At 39.9% G+C, this 15,185-nt stretch overlaps 1 protein-coding gene across 21 annotated transcripts in view; it reads right to left on the bottom strand.

Moving 5' to 3' along the window:
- Nucleotides 1-15,185, bottom strand: part of ARPP21 (cAMP regulated phosphoprotein 21) — a 198,780-nt gene that overhangs the window by 64,597 nt on the left and 118,998 nt on the right. For 15 of the 21 annotated variants that reach the window (XM_065829991.2, XM_065829992.2, XM_065829986.2 and 12 more), the window contains 4 exons: nt 11,237-11,345; nt 9,303-9,404; nt 2,923-2,960; nt 806-865 (listed from right to left, as the gene is read on the bottom strand). The exons of 2 other annotated variants lie outside the window; for them this stretch is intronic. In XM_065829991.2, coding sequence (XP_065686063.1) covers nt 806-865; nt 2,923-2,960; nt 9,303-9,404; nt 11,237-11,345 — 309 coding nt within the window. The remainder of the gene's footprint in view (nt 1-805; nt 866-2,922; nt 2,961-9,302; nt 9,405-11,236; nt 11,346-15,185) is intronic. 4 more of the 21 variants (XM_065830004.2, XM_065830005.2, XM_071804808.1 and 1 more) reach the window with 3 other exon arrangements.

Raw genomic sequence — 15,185 nt, 5'->3', positions numbered from 1 at the left:
CACATGTCTTAATGGATGAAGGACACGCTTCTGAAAGCATTCATCACTTCTGCCTATTCTGCTTAGACTCATGGCAGTTGATTGACTTTAAAAACAGGATGGCACACTCAAGTCTGGTTGATTTGAACTGAACCTGTGGGAGCTCATGGTGTGGGAAGAGAGCTATTTCTAAGTCTCTCAGAAGAACAGTCACCACCAGGTTGGGTCTTCCACTGATCCTGTGTGTCAACGGACAAAGATGTTCTCCATGAAAATATGGACTGACTCCTACTGATTCCCTGTGGCTTGGGATGTGATCTGGGATACAGAATACATCTGAGTGTTTTCTGGGCAGAATAAGTTGGAGTTTGGAAGACAAAGTTCACAAAACTTCAAAACACTGCTGTCTTAGATACGGGAATTTCAATCAGTTTCACCTCATCATACTTTTACTTCAGCTTTTAATAAACCAATGTAAGGAGAAAAGGTCAGTCTGGGCACTACTCTGTGAAATATGCCTGTCATAGATACTAAAGTAAAATGAACTTCCACCAGTCACAATCACCCCCAAATTGCAGCAGTCCAAGCAGCAGGAAATCTCATATAGCTCCTGAGCCAATGATCCATAAAACCAAAGGAAAGGGTCCCATTGTGACTTCTCCATTCAGAGAGCGTGGGATGAGCCAAGCAGGAACTCTGTTCTCCACACTCCTTTCCAATCAGAAACATGACATACCAACACCTGCCAAGTTTTCCCTCAGCAAGGACACAGATAACATAATGAGCGAGTTACGGGGAAATGAATATTAAATAAAGTCATACAAACCTAAACAGCTGTCTTTTCTTATGGGTTTCATTGCATATACTACTGTCTTCCAACAGCCTACTGAAAAATGAAAAGAAATATTATGATAACAGACATCATAATTCAAATTTCTCTGATCTGTAAATCTGTATTTTATTTTTAGTATCATCTTTCAACTTATGCTAGATTCAAATTTTTAAAAAAATACAGTTAAAATTGCCCCCTCTCCCCCCGCCCCTTCCATAACTGTGCACAGTCAACTGAACATAAGAAATATCAGCCAGGGAAGCTGAAGGCCATTTAACATTTCTTGTTACGAAGCAAGGTAATTCTCAGAAACCAAGGAACCATACATCTACATCCAAAAGAAAATTCATAAAAATATCACCCAATAAGAAAATAAAAAATGCAAGCCAGCAAAATACTGCATATATAATTTTAAGCACTTGCTAAGTCGCTTGGAAATGTCTGCAGCTCAGAGAAACGCTCAGGTTCTCTGGTGAACAGAAAGGTAAAGCACTTAAACACATACCTAACTTTCAATACGGCAAATCAACATGATTGCTCATGTCCACGGAGCTAAGTACAAGTTTAAGTGCTTCATGTGATCTAAAGCTGTAAGGCACGCAGCAAGAACAAGCCATGTTCTGAGGAATGCAGCTGAAGTCACCCTCCTGACAACAACAGTGCAGGCAGTAACAGAAGCCCAGTTTCCAACCTGCCGTTTTACTGGTCTCCACTTGGGTATGCATCCTCACACTGGGACAGCTGGTCAGCCAGCTCACAGGTTTCAGCAAAGTAAACCGTGTGCCAACACCAGAACTGGCCTCATTCTCCTGCATGCAGGTGTGGGATTGAAGGCATAAACCAGTGGCGGCCTGGCTGTGAAGTTCATGCTTTATTCCATAGAGGTCTCCTCAAGAAGCATAGTGTCTGAGCACTTTCCATACTGACTCAGGAACGTGAACGGATATGTCATGTTTATTATCCCAGTCTCTCCAGAGACAGAAAAGTAGGTTTATGAGAGCATCTGCTTTTTGCTCTTCAGGTTCCTCTGTTGTAATTTTGATTTATTTTCATATCTCCATAGTCATGATACAGAAGCAGCAGCTGAGGAAATATCCTTGGCTCTCAGAATATAAGGTGGTTAGATGACAGTGGCCATTACCTCCTGAGAGCCTTCCCTCCTTGCACTTACAGGACTGTCCATCGGAAAAGCTGGTTTGTACCATTACTGGGGAGTCATTTTCTACATGAACAGTCCTACCCATCAAAGCATCTCACAGATGTAAGGATGGACAAAGATAGAAATACTGTGAAAGATAACCTCCTGTTCTTCAAGGGGATGATAAACAGGTTTCAAATCTCCACAGGACAGACTTGGACTAGCACTTCTGAAACACTCACCAGTGAAATTCCCAGTGTTTTGTTTAAAACGCCTATGTGCCCCAAAGGCACACAATTTCTAAGATTTTCATCACGGTTAAGCTAATTTATGGCTGCTATGAAGCCAGCGCGGTTTCTTCTTCCCTTTGTTTAAAGTGTATTCATTGTAATAATAAGAACATCCGTAAGAACTATCACACATTAATGCAAAGCAACAGGTGGCTCAGATGTCACCATTTCATCACATTCACAATGCAGCAGCAAAGCAGGTTTGGTCTGGGGGACGTGCGAGCCTTCACAAGCAAGAAGTGAAGTCAGTGCTGCCGCTCAGCCCCACGGGAGAGCAGGTTAAACAACAGAAACACAAGTGTGGAGTTTCATAAATACCGTCATCCAGACACTGCTAGAGTGCTTTTTAAAGATCAATACGTTAAATTCTAAAGGCACTCCAGAGACAGGTTTGTCATTTGAAATGAAACCTTCGGTGGGCTTCTCCTCCCTCCCACAATCTGCTTTTTAAACTGAAATGCAAAGTCTTGGGAAAGCAGCAGTAACACCGTATCTGTTCAGAAACAATAGTACAAGGCAAACTCTCTTCATTCCTCTTAAAGCACAAAAACACTGCAGATAATATCAATTACAAATTTGCTCAACAGTCTTCGTATTAGGATAAACAACTATAGAACTACAGATAGACAAAATAATAAGGGAAACAGCTAAGTTCAACACACACACAAAAAGCTATTTTTTACCTGTTTTCCACAAAAAGGTTTTCCTGGGAGCAAACTGACTGAAAAATAAAAAAGGCATTGTATCAGACGTTCTAGATATGCTCTGCTGTTCCAATTCCTTCCTTGATTTTAGAATTACCTCCCCTGTTCAGGCTTAAGGGGATTTCAATTCATGCATCATTTGCATTTGCAGAAGACAAGAGGGGGAAAAAGGTCAAGAATAAGGTCAGGCCAGTAAAATGAATTCCATGCATTACAACACTTTGCCAACAAGGGGTCTCAGTTTGCAAACAAACTGAAACTTCTCAGCCCTGAGATAAGAAGGCGGCGGTATGTGCAAAATACTGACAATTCAAAGGGGAAAAACATTTTTCCTATATAATAAAAGGTTCCACTGGTCTGCCCTACCACCTCAAAATAAGATTGCAGAATAGCACAGAGCTGCAGGTAGGAAGGACAAACAGGAGGAAAGCATGCAGAATTGACAAAATTCTTCAAAGGGAGAGAAGACATTGCAGTACTTAGAAATACTGTGTGATTTTACATTTTACAGTTGGAGAGGAAACAGTCATGCCCACAATGAGAGATGAAATTATGATAATAATGTTTATAATAATATTAACAATAATTGTCTATTGCAAAAAGGTTCTCTGCTGGAAGACTTAGATCCTGAGAAAGGTGAAGGGCTTGGAAGAAATAAATCCTATGGGCAAGTGTATAATTCTTTTAGCATTGCTTAATTTTGTATGCAGAGAAATGAAGCTGTGCTCAATTTCCCATGAATAATTCTCTCTCTTTGATTTTTCATATCCCTCCTATTTCATGTTCACTACACGAAGTGCTTCGTAGCTGTCATTGGATTATATCTCCATGAGGTACAGAAGAAAAGACAGTCAGTACTTGTACTGAATTTAAACAAAAGGCAGGCAAAGGGAGGAGGGTACCGGAGATCATGCCCATTACTTCTATAAAAGCAGGACTCATCAGTTCAAAGAATAATGCAATGCCATCATTAGCTGTGTCAAATTTTAATGGTATTGGATATGCACGGATTTGGGGCGTTTCTGTTTTGAAAAGGGTGAGCTAATGACCTGCTCAAAGAGCGCTGGCCAGCGCCGGAAGCAACACCCTGCTCGTTTCCAATGCTCCAGCAGATGCATGGGCAAGATTCTTGCCACTGCATCTAGTGCCATCCCATCAACTTACACAAGGAAGGAATTTAGCTCTGAGAAGGCAATGCGTTTTCTCCTTAAAACTGTAACTCACCCACCCAACATCCACATCAGGGAACATCTGACAGCTCTGTGGGATTCCCAGGTGAGCTCCCACCCTGCACTCCTACTACACACGCAAGGCTCTAGATTGCATCCATGGCAAGCGCGTCTCTCCTTAGCGCAAAGCCTTGGAATATCAGGAGCAAGTCTGCCATTGCGAGGGACCAAATTCCCACCAGCTACAGCAGACACAGGGTTTCACTCCAGGCTGAGAGGAGACACAAACTGTTCCACCTAAAACTGCTGGGACCCTTTGTAGCACTAAAACACTGCACCTTCTCTCATTTTATGTACCTTACTCACAATGTTTCTTTAACAAATGTGGCTGTACAAACTTCAGCATAACTACCTACAAGCATTGCAAAAACACCCCAGGGGCTTGTACAACCTCAACTTTCGGATTGTGTCTTCACTTTGAGGTTCATGATAGGAATTTGTGCATTGACTTCAGTCACATTTCATAAGCAGTGTTATAGCTATGCTTCCAGGACAAGTGAGTAAAAAACCTTTGGTTTGACCAGGGTACTGGTCTGTGTCCCCACAAAGTTACAAAAGCACAGGCACATGTACCTTCTTTTTTCAAGCTTTTAAAGAGACTGGGGCAAATGGAGACGTCTCCTCCCTTTTCAGTGTCTCAATGGGAACCACTATCAACTGCATTATAGACTTAAAGACAGGGCCCATCCTAACTCCATTTATTTTCCTGGCTGATGATGCTGGTGCAGGGCCACACAATCCCTGGAAACCATTTTTGAGTACAGGCGAGAGGTTGAGAGGCAGAGAAGACAGGTTCTTTTTTATTATGTTATTCTTACTGTTAAAAATCAGATGGCTAAGGAGCTCTGGATAGCAATTTAGCTACTACAAGATCAGGACTCACTTTCCTGATCTATAGCATCAATAATGCCCAATTTAAAGCACCAGCAAAGCTTAAGTACACAGCACAGCTGTTGTGTAAAACATTCTTAAAAGGCTTGGCTCATGTATGCTCAAAGACACTGACAACAAACCTACAAAGGAAAAAAAGTTACATAAGATTACCTACAAATTCGCCTCCTCAGAGATCTCTGCATGGAAGATTTCCATTAGGGTGCTCTGTATGACTAATTGACATTTATGAAACAAGTATTTCACTCTTTCAATTTCCCAGAACCTTTTTAAGTCTCAACTGGAAAATGTGCATCAGCTCTGCCAGTGCACTAGGTATACTGGGGGTTGCTGTTCTTTTTTTTTTTTAATTATATTAGCCAACATAGATAACTATTAACATGCAGCAATATCCTGCAGTGGATACCATCAGGTAATCATTTTCATGTCAGTTAACAAGACATGATAGATCTCAGGCTTCCAACTAATGCTTATTACTTGATCTGCAGCCACAAACAAAGGCTCTGTATAGCAAAACAGGCGTTTTAGTATCTACAAGTTTATGGTAGCCAACATGAGGCATGTCTTTGTTTTGTTCTTATTAATTTCAAACACTCTTCTTCCTAATCTTTTCCTACTAGAAGGATAAGACAGGCTGAAGCAACCTTTTCAAATATTTCTTTTGTGACTCTCTTTAACCAGAGAGTGATAAAGATCCTCAGTGTTTTTTTAAACAGAGGAATCATGATTTATTTTATCTAACAGATCTGGCTCCTCAGAATAAACTCCTTAGTCAAAAATAGCCGTTACAGTTAATAACAAAAAAAAGACAAAGCACGGTCTATTTCCTTTAATAAGTTTCACGCGTACCATGGGCAAGTCTAGCATTTGTGTAAGTAATAAAACATCTACATTTTTCAGTGAATACACAATAATTACTAAACAATACATTTATGAACAACGGATGGTCCTTACGTGATCATGCCTCATGAGGTTATACATTGTGTTAACCTTGAAGAATGAAATTTCCTCCATATAATTTGATTGCTAGTCTTTAGAATCAATTTTCTGCATGCTTAGAAGCCAAATGTAGTGTACCATTTACACATACATCTGCGACTCTCTGTTAAATCTACAATTTGCATTAGTTCACAGGGAAAGAACAACATATACTTTTAAAAAATTCTTCTAGATTGTTAGTTGCCTTTCTTGGACAATTACTTTTCAACCAGCTAAAAGCAAGCAAAGCAACTCAGACAAGAAACAATTTGTTTGCAAAAGCCAGATATGCCAGGTCCTCTGCTCCAGTGCACTTGATTGCAAAATTCACAAATTGTTGTAAAAATGAGTTTCCAATAAAAACATGTTTCAAAAAGAAAGGCTATAGGCTTTGCAACTAAAAAACCAAACAAACTAACCCTTGAAAATAGCTTTGAGTATAACAGAGGTCATGCAGCACTATTTCACTGTTAGCAGCCTGAAAAGTTTAATGTGTACTTTTAAGTTCTTACTTCAGTGAGCTGGAACGATCACATTTATTATGTATTTACTTCTTTACCGATCCTTTTATTAAATTATCACATTAACATGCTTCTTAATCCCTGCCACTTGCTATGACTCTACACATGACAGGAGTCATTAAAACCTCCAGCTCCCCTTGTCAAAATTTATTAAAGCCAACACAGCAGATGGAAAACTTGTCAGAAAGTATAATTTAAACTGACTAATATCAGACTAATCATCATAAGGACTATGATAATGATGGCATTATTCATGAACATATTTATTTTGTTAAAACCTTCCCACTTGGAAACAAAGATATCTGGTGTACTAGAGTGCTGTAAAATCAAAGGAAGGGTAAGCAAACTCTCTATTGGCTGGTATGTGAGGTCCAGGTTAAGACATTTTTTGAAACATGCACAGTATTTTTTGCTCCTTTAACCAGACTGCCTTTTCCTCCTAAATTTTGTTCAAAGTTCTGACTCTTGGCCTGATATGTACTGAAAGAGTTTTGGGCACCTCAACATGTTTAGGGAGGAGTGCTAGGTCCAAAATATTCTGGAAGTTCTGTCTCTTCATGCATACTCTAACAAAAAGCAAAATATCTATAATCCATTTGCTGTGGATCATAAGCAAGGCACCAATAAAGGTTTGACTACAGCAGTGTAAACAGTATAGAGATAATAAAAAATACCACATGATTAATCACCTCTTGTCTCTCTTTCTACGTTTGTAATTTGCAGCACGACAAGGCTTAGGTACCTACCTCAGAGAAACCTGGGGAGAACTGGATTAATTAACAATTGCAGAGGGCTTTAAAACTATAAAGTCTTCCATGCAGTAAGTGGCTACCTATAAAAGGAAGCCATTTCTCTCTTTCCTAAAATTGAAAAAAATGACATTGTCCACCACCACAACCACTGACATCATCCTAAAAACATCTCGTATCTGTGAGGAGTGCTCCACTCAAAAAAGCTCAGCTAAGAATATATTCCTGTTAATATTATTAGTACAGCTTGCTGAAATTCACTGCACTACGATGCTCACTAGCACCTGCAATAGCAGGGAGAGAGAGCAAATGAGAGGATATGAGAGAGAGAGGGAGAGATACCTAACATTGCCCGTCTTTAAAAACGCTCACTCTCAATCAATTTAAAACGCCAGCCACAAACTATGCTGTTACTTAGGCCTTGCGAGTCGGAGATGCTAACCCAGTGGACCACAACAACCTCCTGCTGTGGGCAACTGAAACACCCACCGCTTGCCTGTCTTTAACAAGTATCTAAAGATGAAAAAAGCAGCGCATTGTGGAGCGAATTTCAACACACTTTTCCAGCCTGGCACTTCTAGCTGTTTCTTGTGATAGAAACTGCATTATTCTGGCAACAATTTTCCATATTGTATTTTTAAACAACACTGTGCTTCATTCAAAGCCTGCTTCAAAACCCAAAGATTTGTTGGTTTTGCACAAACTCCTTTGTAATAAGCCAGAAACAGAAACTTTCATATAGGAAATGGGTTGCAAAGAGGCTTTTGCAGCTCTTGAGCGACTCAATAACTCTACAGTATATACTGTGACAGTATTTACATCTGACCCACATGCTGAAAGCAAAAGGTAATACAAAGGGCCTCTACCTGGACTTGAATTGTCTCAGTCAAGAAAGAAAAGGTCAGGCTAAAAATACTTATATGTGGCAAGCTACTTATTAAAAAGTGAAGTTACTTTTCACAAACGAGACAACGCACACCTTAAAACTATATAATGTATTGTGCTGAAAAAGAAGAACTTGGATGTGTCCATCTCCAAAATCAGAGTTAAATAAAAGGATATCTAAAATACTACTATTAGCCCTGTAACATATGAGCAGCTTTAATTTAAAAGGACACTGCCAAATATGATTTTCAGTAATAGTTTTAATTTGGTTTATTCCTATATTCCTTCAAGTGGAAGAGCTCCCACTGAGATAAGAGATAAAACAACAAAATGTTGATTTTTTTATTTTTTTTTTCCTTTTAGGACCCTGTCATTACAGTATTATAGCAAAGTTTTTCCTTTTTCAAGAACATTAAATATTGATCACAGATGTTTCAGATTTAAACATTTTCTTTTGGTAACAGAGCAAGTTCTTATTTTTTGGTAAAGGCGGGAATTATAATGCCTGTTTCATATTATTCCTTTCGGAGTAAAATCATCAACAATATGACCGCCTCTTTCTGATGGCAGAAATACAGTTCCTTAATTGGAAATTTAAAAAAACCTGTGCAACCTCCAGCTTTTCTTTGTTTTTAGTGAATTAGTGCCACTCATCAAAAGAAACAAAACCATTAGAAGGCTGTGCAGAAGGACACTTAAAAATTTTATTCAGCTTAAAACAAAGTTGAAATAACACAGCTACTTGAAATTATTGAGAGCGTCCATTTAAATCACTGCTCTTTGGTTGGTAGAAGAGAAGGAAAAAAGAAGGAAACCTAGACCACACCAACATTTAAAAAAAGGGGATGAGCACTCCCTAGACAACATGCTGGGCCTCATCTCTCCTCTGCCCTTCTCCCTGCATCTCTCATCACCTCCTTTTCCATAAACTAACCTTCTGTGCACCTCTCAAGCTGCTCTCGGACCCTCTGTGCCAATCATCCTTCCCTGTCACCTCCAGCTCCACAGGGCAAGTCCAGCTGCGGTGTTTGTGTTGGAGGGGGGCAAGACTGTCTGACTACCGGCAAAGGTATGGCACTAAAGAGGCAATTAAAACAACTACTCACATCTTGTGCAAATATTCTCTCCCTCACTCTCTGATACTCCTCTTCTCTCTCTTCAATTGATTTACTTCGTCTGTCATCTCTAAATGGAAGAATTCTGTTTTGCTGAGCAGAAAGAAAACCAGGAGGGTTATATAAGTTGAGCTGTTAAAAACTGCCATTAAGTAACTGTCAGCTGAGAATAATAAATGTTCACTTAGACAAATGAAGCATGAAAACGATAGCTGTCGTTCCTGCATGAGGCGCCCTGTGTGGCTGGGCACCCGAGAGTTTCAGGTTATCCAGTTAGATACTACATGCAGGTTGATAGAGGAACTGGTCAAAACGAGGCTTTCTGCATGGCTTTGGTGGACCTGTTGTCCTAAAACCGGGTGTTCTCAGACCAAGCCTAAGTGCCATTGCTCTCAAATGCTAAGATTTCTCGACTTTCCTACTGGCTGTGTAGGAGGGCAGGCAGTGCTGCACTACCTACGAAATCGAGGAAGAAAAGAGGGAAACTAGGTGGTAAGACCTAAGCTGCAAACCCTAGAAGAAACCCACTACATGGTCTACATGTACCAGGAGGAGAAGTCCCAAATATTTGGCATGACAGTTTTAATCATTTCCACACCATAAAGGAACACTCAGCCTTAGTTTTGCTGGGAAAAGAATGGCCATTTGTGCCTCTCTGTAAACCACAGTGCAGAAACTGACTGTGCCATGGGAAGGAGGAGAGAAGAGGACCCCCAGCAAGAAATGCTTCACTGGCCATTGGGTTTCAGGTACTGCTCCTTTCCCCCCTGCACCCCAGCAGCTGGTGAGCTAGGCCATGCTGCTTTCCTTTGGCTGATTCCCAAGCTCATCACACCTTGAAAATGCTTGGAGTTTGCTTTCAAAGCCAACTCAGATGTAGCATAACTGGCAAGGCTGCTATGTACAAATGAAAGTCAAGGAAAAGAAGGTGATATTAAAAAAAAAAAGGAAACATCAGTCCTTTATTGAAAACACGAAGGAGAGTATCAATGAGAGACTCACTGGCACGTCCCTCTGCAAATATAACCTAAGCAAATAAAGCACATGCTGTCTTCTTACCTGTGAGAACATTCTCATAAAAGTAATTCACATTAGAACCGTTTTGGATATTTTTTTGTTTTGTTAATATATTCCACATACATAGCTTGCACTGGATTGAAACAGCACAACACCCACTTTTAAAGGCAGCACAAACACATTTCCCTGGCACTCCCCTACTCATCGGGCTCACCTAAGGTAAGCTAGTGTTATGGCACAGGCAACACAGAGGGGTAACGTCTGCCACAGTACATGCACAACAAGCAAGTTACACAGACAGTAGAAGGTGGTGAGGGCACAGGAGGAGGGAGGGAACTAAAAGATGAAATTGATTTATTTTTGGTCAAAACTTAATTTAGGAAAGTTTTTTTAAGAAAAAAAAAAAAATCAGCCTGGCCTCACCATCACATTTGTTCCGGACATTTTTTTAATTATTATTGTTGTTTTTTTCCTCTCTCCTTTTTGGGCTACACCAGTTTATCATCAGTCCATACTGAAATCCAACTCTGAGTAGGTTACAAGGGAAGGGAGAAAGCGGGAGGGAGCGTCACGATTGCCATAGTTAGGCGAAACACTGAGAAATGCGACTGACACATCCTTCCACGCAGCCCAGAGCCGCCGGCATTCCCCCCTCCCGTGGGCATGCAGCAAGTCCTGCGCCAAGCAAACCGCCCATGCAAACCCACACACTGCCACGGCTGAAGCGGCCACGCCAGGGCTCGATGCTACCCACGGTGGGTGGTACGTACGCCAAAGGAGGCGGGGAGGGGGGCAGGAGGGCAGGGGAGGAGGAGAAAGAGAGCAACAACAAAAGAACAACAATAACATCAGTCAGCCCACCTTCAAAAACAGAACAAATTTCAGCAACTCTCGAACCGAGAACCAACCTGATTGTCTTCTTTATCAATACTAGAGTTATCTCGCTTCAAGATAAATCGCTTCTGGGATTCTTCACCTTTTTCATCTTTTAAATGTTCAGAAAACCTTTGCTCTGGTCTGCCAGCAAAGTAAAACATAGCAATAAAAAAATCTTTCTTTTGGTTTTGCTTTGATCTTTGTTTCTCAGTGCTCTTTGTTTTCACAGAGGCATTCAGTGCAAAAGCAGTTAACATTTGTGGTCATGGTGAGACGCTGCCTATAGCTATCTGAGGCTGCTGTATCGCTGCTAACTGTTATTGCTATAAATAGCTTTTGTTGTTGTTGTTGTTGTGTAGCAAGGAGTGGGAATCCGAAATCTCAGTCACTGAAATATTTAGACACTCCTCACTGTGACTGAAGGACAGGAAAAACAAATTAACATATTCTATGTTAATTTGCTTCCTTTGGTAGCCATGCCCTCCGGCAACATGGCCACCTAGTGAAGCCTTTTCGATTTTAAAAGTAAGGAAAAACTGATACACATCTTGAAAACCAAACCTAAGAGTTTCCTCACTCCTAATAAACAAAATCGATAATTCGAGGGACTGATGATGTTTTGCTTAAACAAAATATTATCTCATCACCTTTAAGTCAGGAGGATACTCCAGAAAGATCAAAGAACATCAATTAGCTCAAAAATTTAAACCCATCCAGATTTTAAATTATTTTTTGAACCCAAACCCCAATGGTGAAAAGCTCAACATCTTCAGGTTCTTAAGCTGAAGGATTCTGTTCCATGTTCTCACCTTGCACGAAAAGCTGCATCTTATGTCACTTCACCTTGCACAAAAAGCAAATTTTAAGAAGCATCTGCTGTCACTGCCAACACCTCACAGCTCTCAGTCTCCAGCCTGCAGCACTCTCAGACCTAAACCTGTAATGTTTTAAACCTGTAATGTTTTAAGCCCCACAGATGTTGATAGAGTGACCAATGGCCTGAAGAACCAAGCTTGGGTTCATATACTGCTATTACCCAACTGGGACTGGCTAATGCACAAGCTGCTTTTTAAAAGCAGTAATAGGCTGTGTCACGCGTGAGGTTTCTATCAGGGAACACAAACCTTACTGTGTTGAAGGACCCGCTAACTGCAGTACTGGTAGGAGATGCTCATGTCTAGAGACCTACATAAACAAGACAACAAAGCTTCCGCTGACATCAATGGACCAATTGTGAAGAAATGAAAAGGTAGAATTTACAGACGTCAGTGACTTTGTAAATAAAAGTCCTCTACAAACTTAAAAATAAAAAACTCTGCTTCATCTTATTTCAGAATGAAAAAGTAAACCAGATATGTAAATCAGCCACCATTTTGTTGTTATAGCATTCAGATTTGCAGTTAACTAATTAGCAATGGAATTCAAATCAAAATTCAGCACATATTCATGCCATAATTACAGTCTACTACGGTTCATTGTCAGATGCGCAGGAAACATTTGTAATGAACTGTTAGAAATACAATATTAAGAGACAGCAGCTCTCCTGCTTCTTTCTGTATGAATTTGAAGGACTCTAACTTCTGCTCGCAATTTGTATTTTTATGACAAAGCAACAAAACATACCAGCCCAATTTCCACAAATTTTGAGAATTCAAGAAGCCTTTGTCCATCATCTGTAGGTGCAAGCAATAACAGATATATGGCCTAACAAGTGAAAGTCAGGAGACTCTTGGGATGCCCTACTAGCCTTCTTTTGGGAAAGGCCAGAGGACCGTGGCCCTCTGCATAGTTTTCTAACCTAATGGGTCATTAGTGATGTTTCCTCAAACAGAAGGGCTACACAGCCCCATTAATGGATTGCTAGGTGGGTTGTTCTGCCTTTGCTCCCATTAATGAGCACTGTGCCTGCACAGCCAGATACGAAGATTCATTCCCTCAAATACTCTGCTTTGACAGGACCAGCTGAGGAATATTACTTTTCTGGTCTTACATGCTAAAGCACAAACAAAATTTCTGCAATTGAATGATCCGTGTAAAATTTATAGTTGTAAACTATCTGCTGAGCATCTAATGAACTATGTATCAGGCATAACAAATAACTGGAATTTTAAAATGCAGAGGAAAAGAAAGTAATCAAAAATTAGAGAGAAACAAAGCTTGAAAAAGCAATTTGGGAAATTGTCTCCTCCAACTACTAACTTATTTAAACAACAACACGGTTTCCATACTTCATAGCATTATTTTCAGTTTTTAATCCCATTTTCACTTCATTTACTATATATAAAACATTTCCACTTGTCAGAAGATAAGCGTTAGATCAAGCCATGAGCCTCAACTAATGATCCTGTATGTGCCTGTTAATAAAATTAATCTACAAGCCCAGTAGGTGATTAATCTCCAGTTGTGAAAAACAGACTCTGCGAATGTGCAGAGCATTACAGAGTGCCGTGGTACCACCAACACAAGAAGATCCTTCTCGCCCAGTTGTCACTGCAACTCTGGGTCACTGTTACCAGTGAGGCTCCAAACAGCATGACCATCTCAGCTGATAAGGATGCAAAGCCTGAGGGAAGACTGTCTAGTGAGAAATGGGGTAGCAGAGCAACAAACATCTTCAGGCATGTCAAGCTGCAGGCCTCCGTCAGACGTTAAAAATCCGAAACGGACATTTAGTTGAAAGAAATGTAAATTATTTTAAAGAAGACATCAGAGTTCAGTGATATTTACATGTGTCTGTGTTTTCCTTCAATACTGTTTACTGCACTTTCTTTTTTAACAGTTACTGAAAAAAAGTATTATTAGTAGGATATAGATGGCAAACAATGTTTAAAACCAACAAGTGGAACCAAATGCTCTAATCACTTCAGTAGAGAAGTGATGGACTCTGCAGAGATTTGGGTCTCATCCTCTGATGGAAGACAGTGCAAGTTCCACATTCACAGCTTTAAAGTTCCCTATAACCATATAATGCATTTGCTAAAAGAAAGCAGACACTTTTGTTGCATTAGCGTATGGATTTGCAGATTAATCAACTGCTTGAAAAGGGAAAAATGATACGTAATTTTGAGTAAAATTGCAATATACTACCAATGTACTAATACAGTATACAATTACAGTAATACAGTAGATACAGTGGGATTCATCTCATGGGAGTCCTAAATTAATAACAATCATATTTACTTCTCTTCTAAGCTTTTTTAGCCCTGATACTGTCAGTAGTAGAGTCTGCACAATACACCAAATTGTGTTCATGCATGTAAGGGAGTGTATTTATCAAGTTTATTTTCAGCACTGGCATAAATTAAGATCTTACTCAAGTCAAAGCATGGTTTACAATTATTATTACAAACCCATGTGAAACCAGGAACTTATTCACGATTATCACGCTGCTTACCTAATTTACACCTTAAAGTCCTAACCACACCTCACTTTAAGTGGTAAAAATTGAATTTGCATAGCCTTTTTGAAGAGAGACAGAGTATTTCTGAAGACCTCATCACTAACTCAAGTACCCTAAGTACTTAGGGATCCTATGCAAAAACAAACAAACCAACCAACCAACCTACAATACCTATCCTATATTGCTGGGTTGACCTTGGCCACACAGTACACCCACATCTACATGCTAACAACTGTGTGCAAGAAAACAGACGTGCAAAGGTAGACTTAGAAACAATGCTGCCCACCTGTATGACATTCAGCATTTAATTTAGTCCCCATGTCTGGAAATAGTGGGCCACCTGAGAACCTCAAACTCAAAAAAAGCTTAAGCAGGAAATACCAATTCCCTTTCAAGCTAATAGGATTTTTGCAATTTGGAGACTGTACTGAGAAAACCAGAAAATATGATCCGATTATGACTTGAAGACTCAAAAACCAACACATGGGAAGGGGGAAATCATACAAGATAAAAAAATGTAAAGTTTGGTGTGTTTGTTTGTTTTCTTTTTATTTAATATAACCTTTTGATCATCCAAATTT

Source organism: Patagioenas fasciata, chromosome 2 (genome assembly GCF_037038585.1).
Source record: "Patagioenas fasciata isolate bPatFas1 chromosome 2, bPatFas1.hap1, whole genome shotgun sequence".
NCBI lineage: Eukaryota > Metazoa > Chordata > Aves > Columbiformes > Columbidae > Patagioenas > Patagioenas fasciata.
This window is presented reverse-complemented; position numbering and strand designations above follow the sequence as displayed.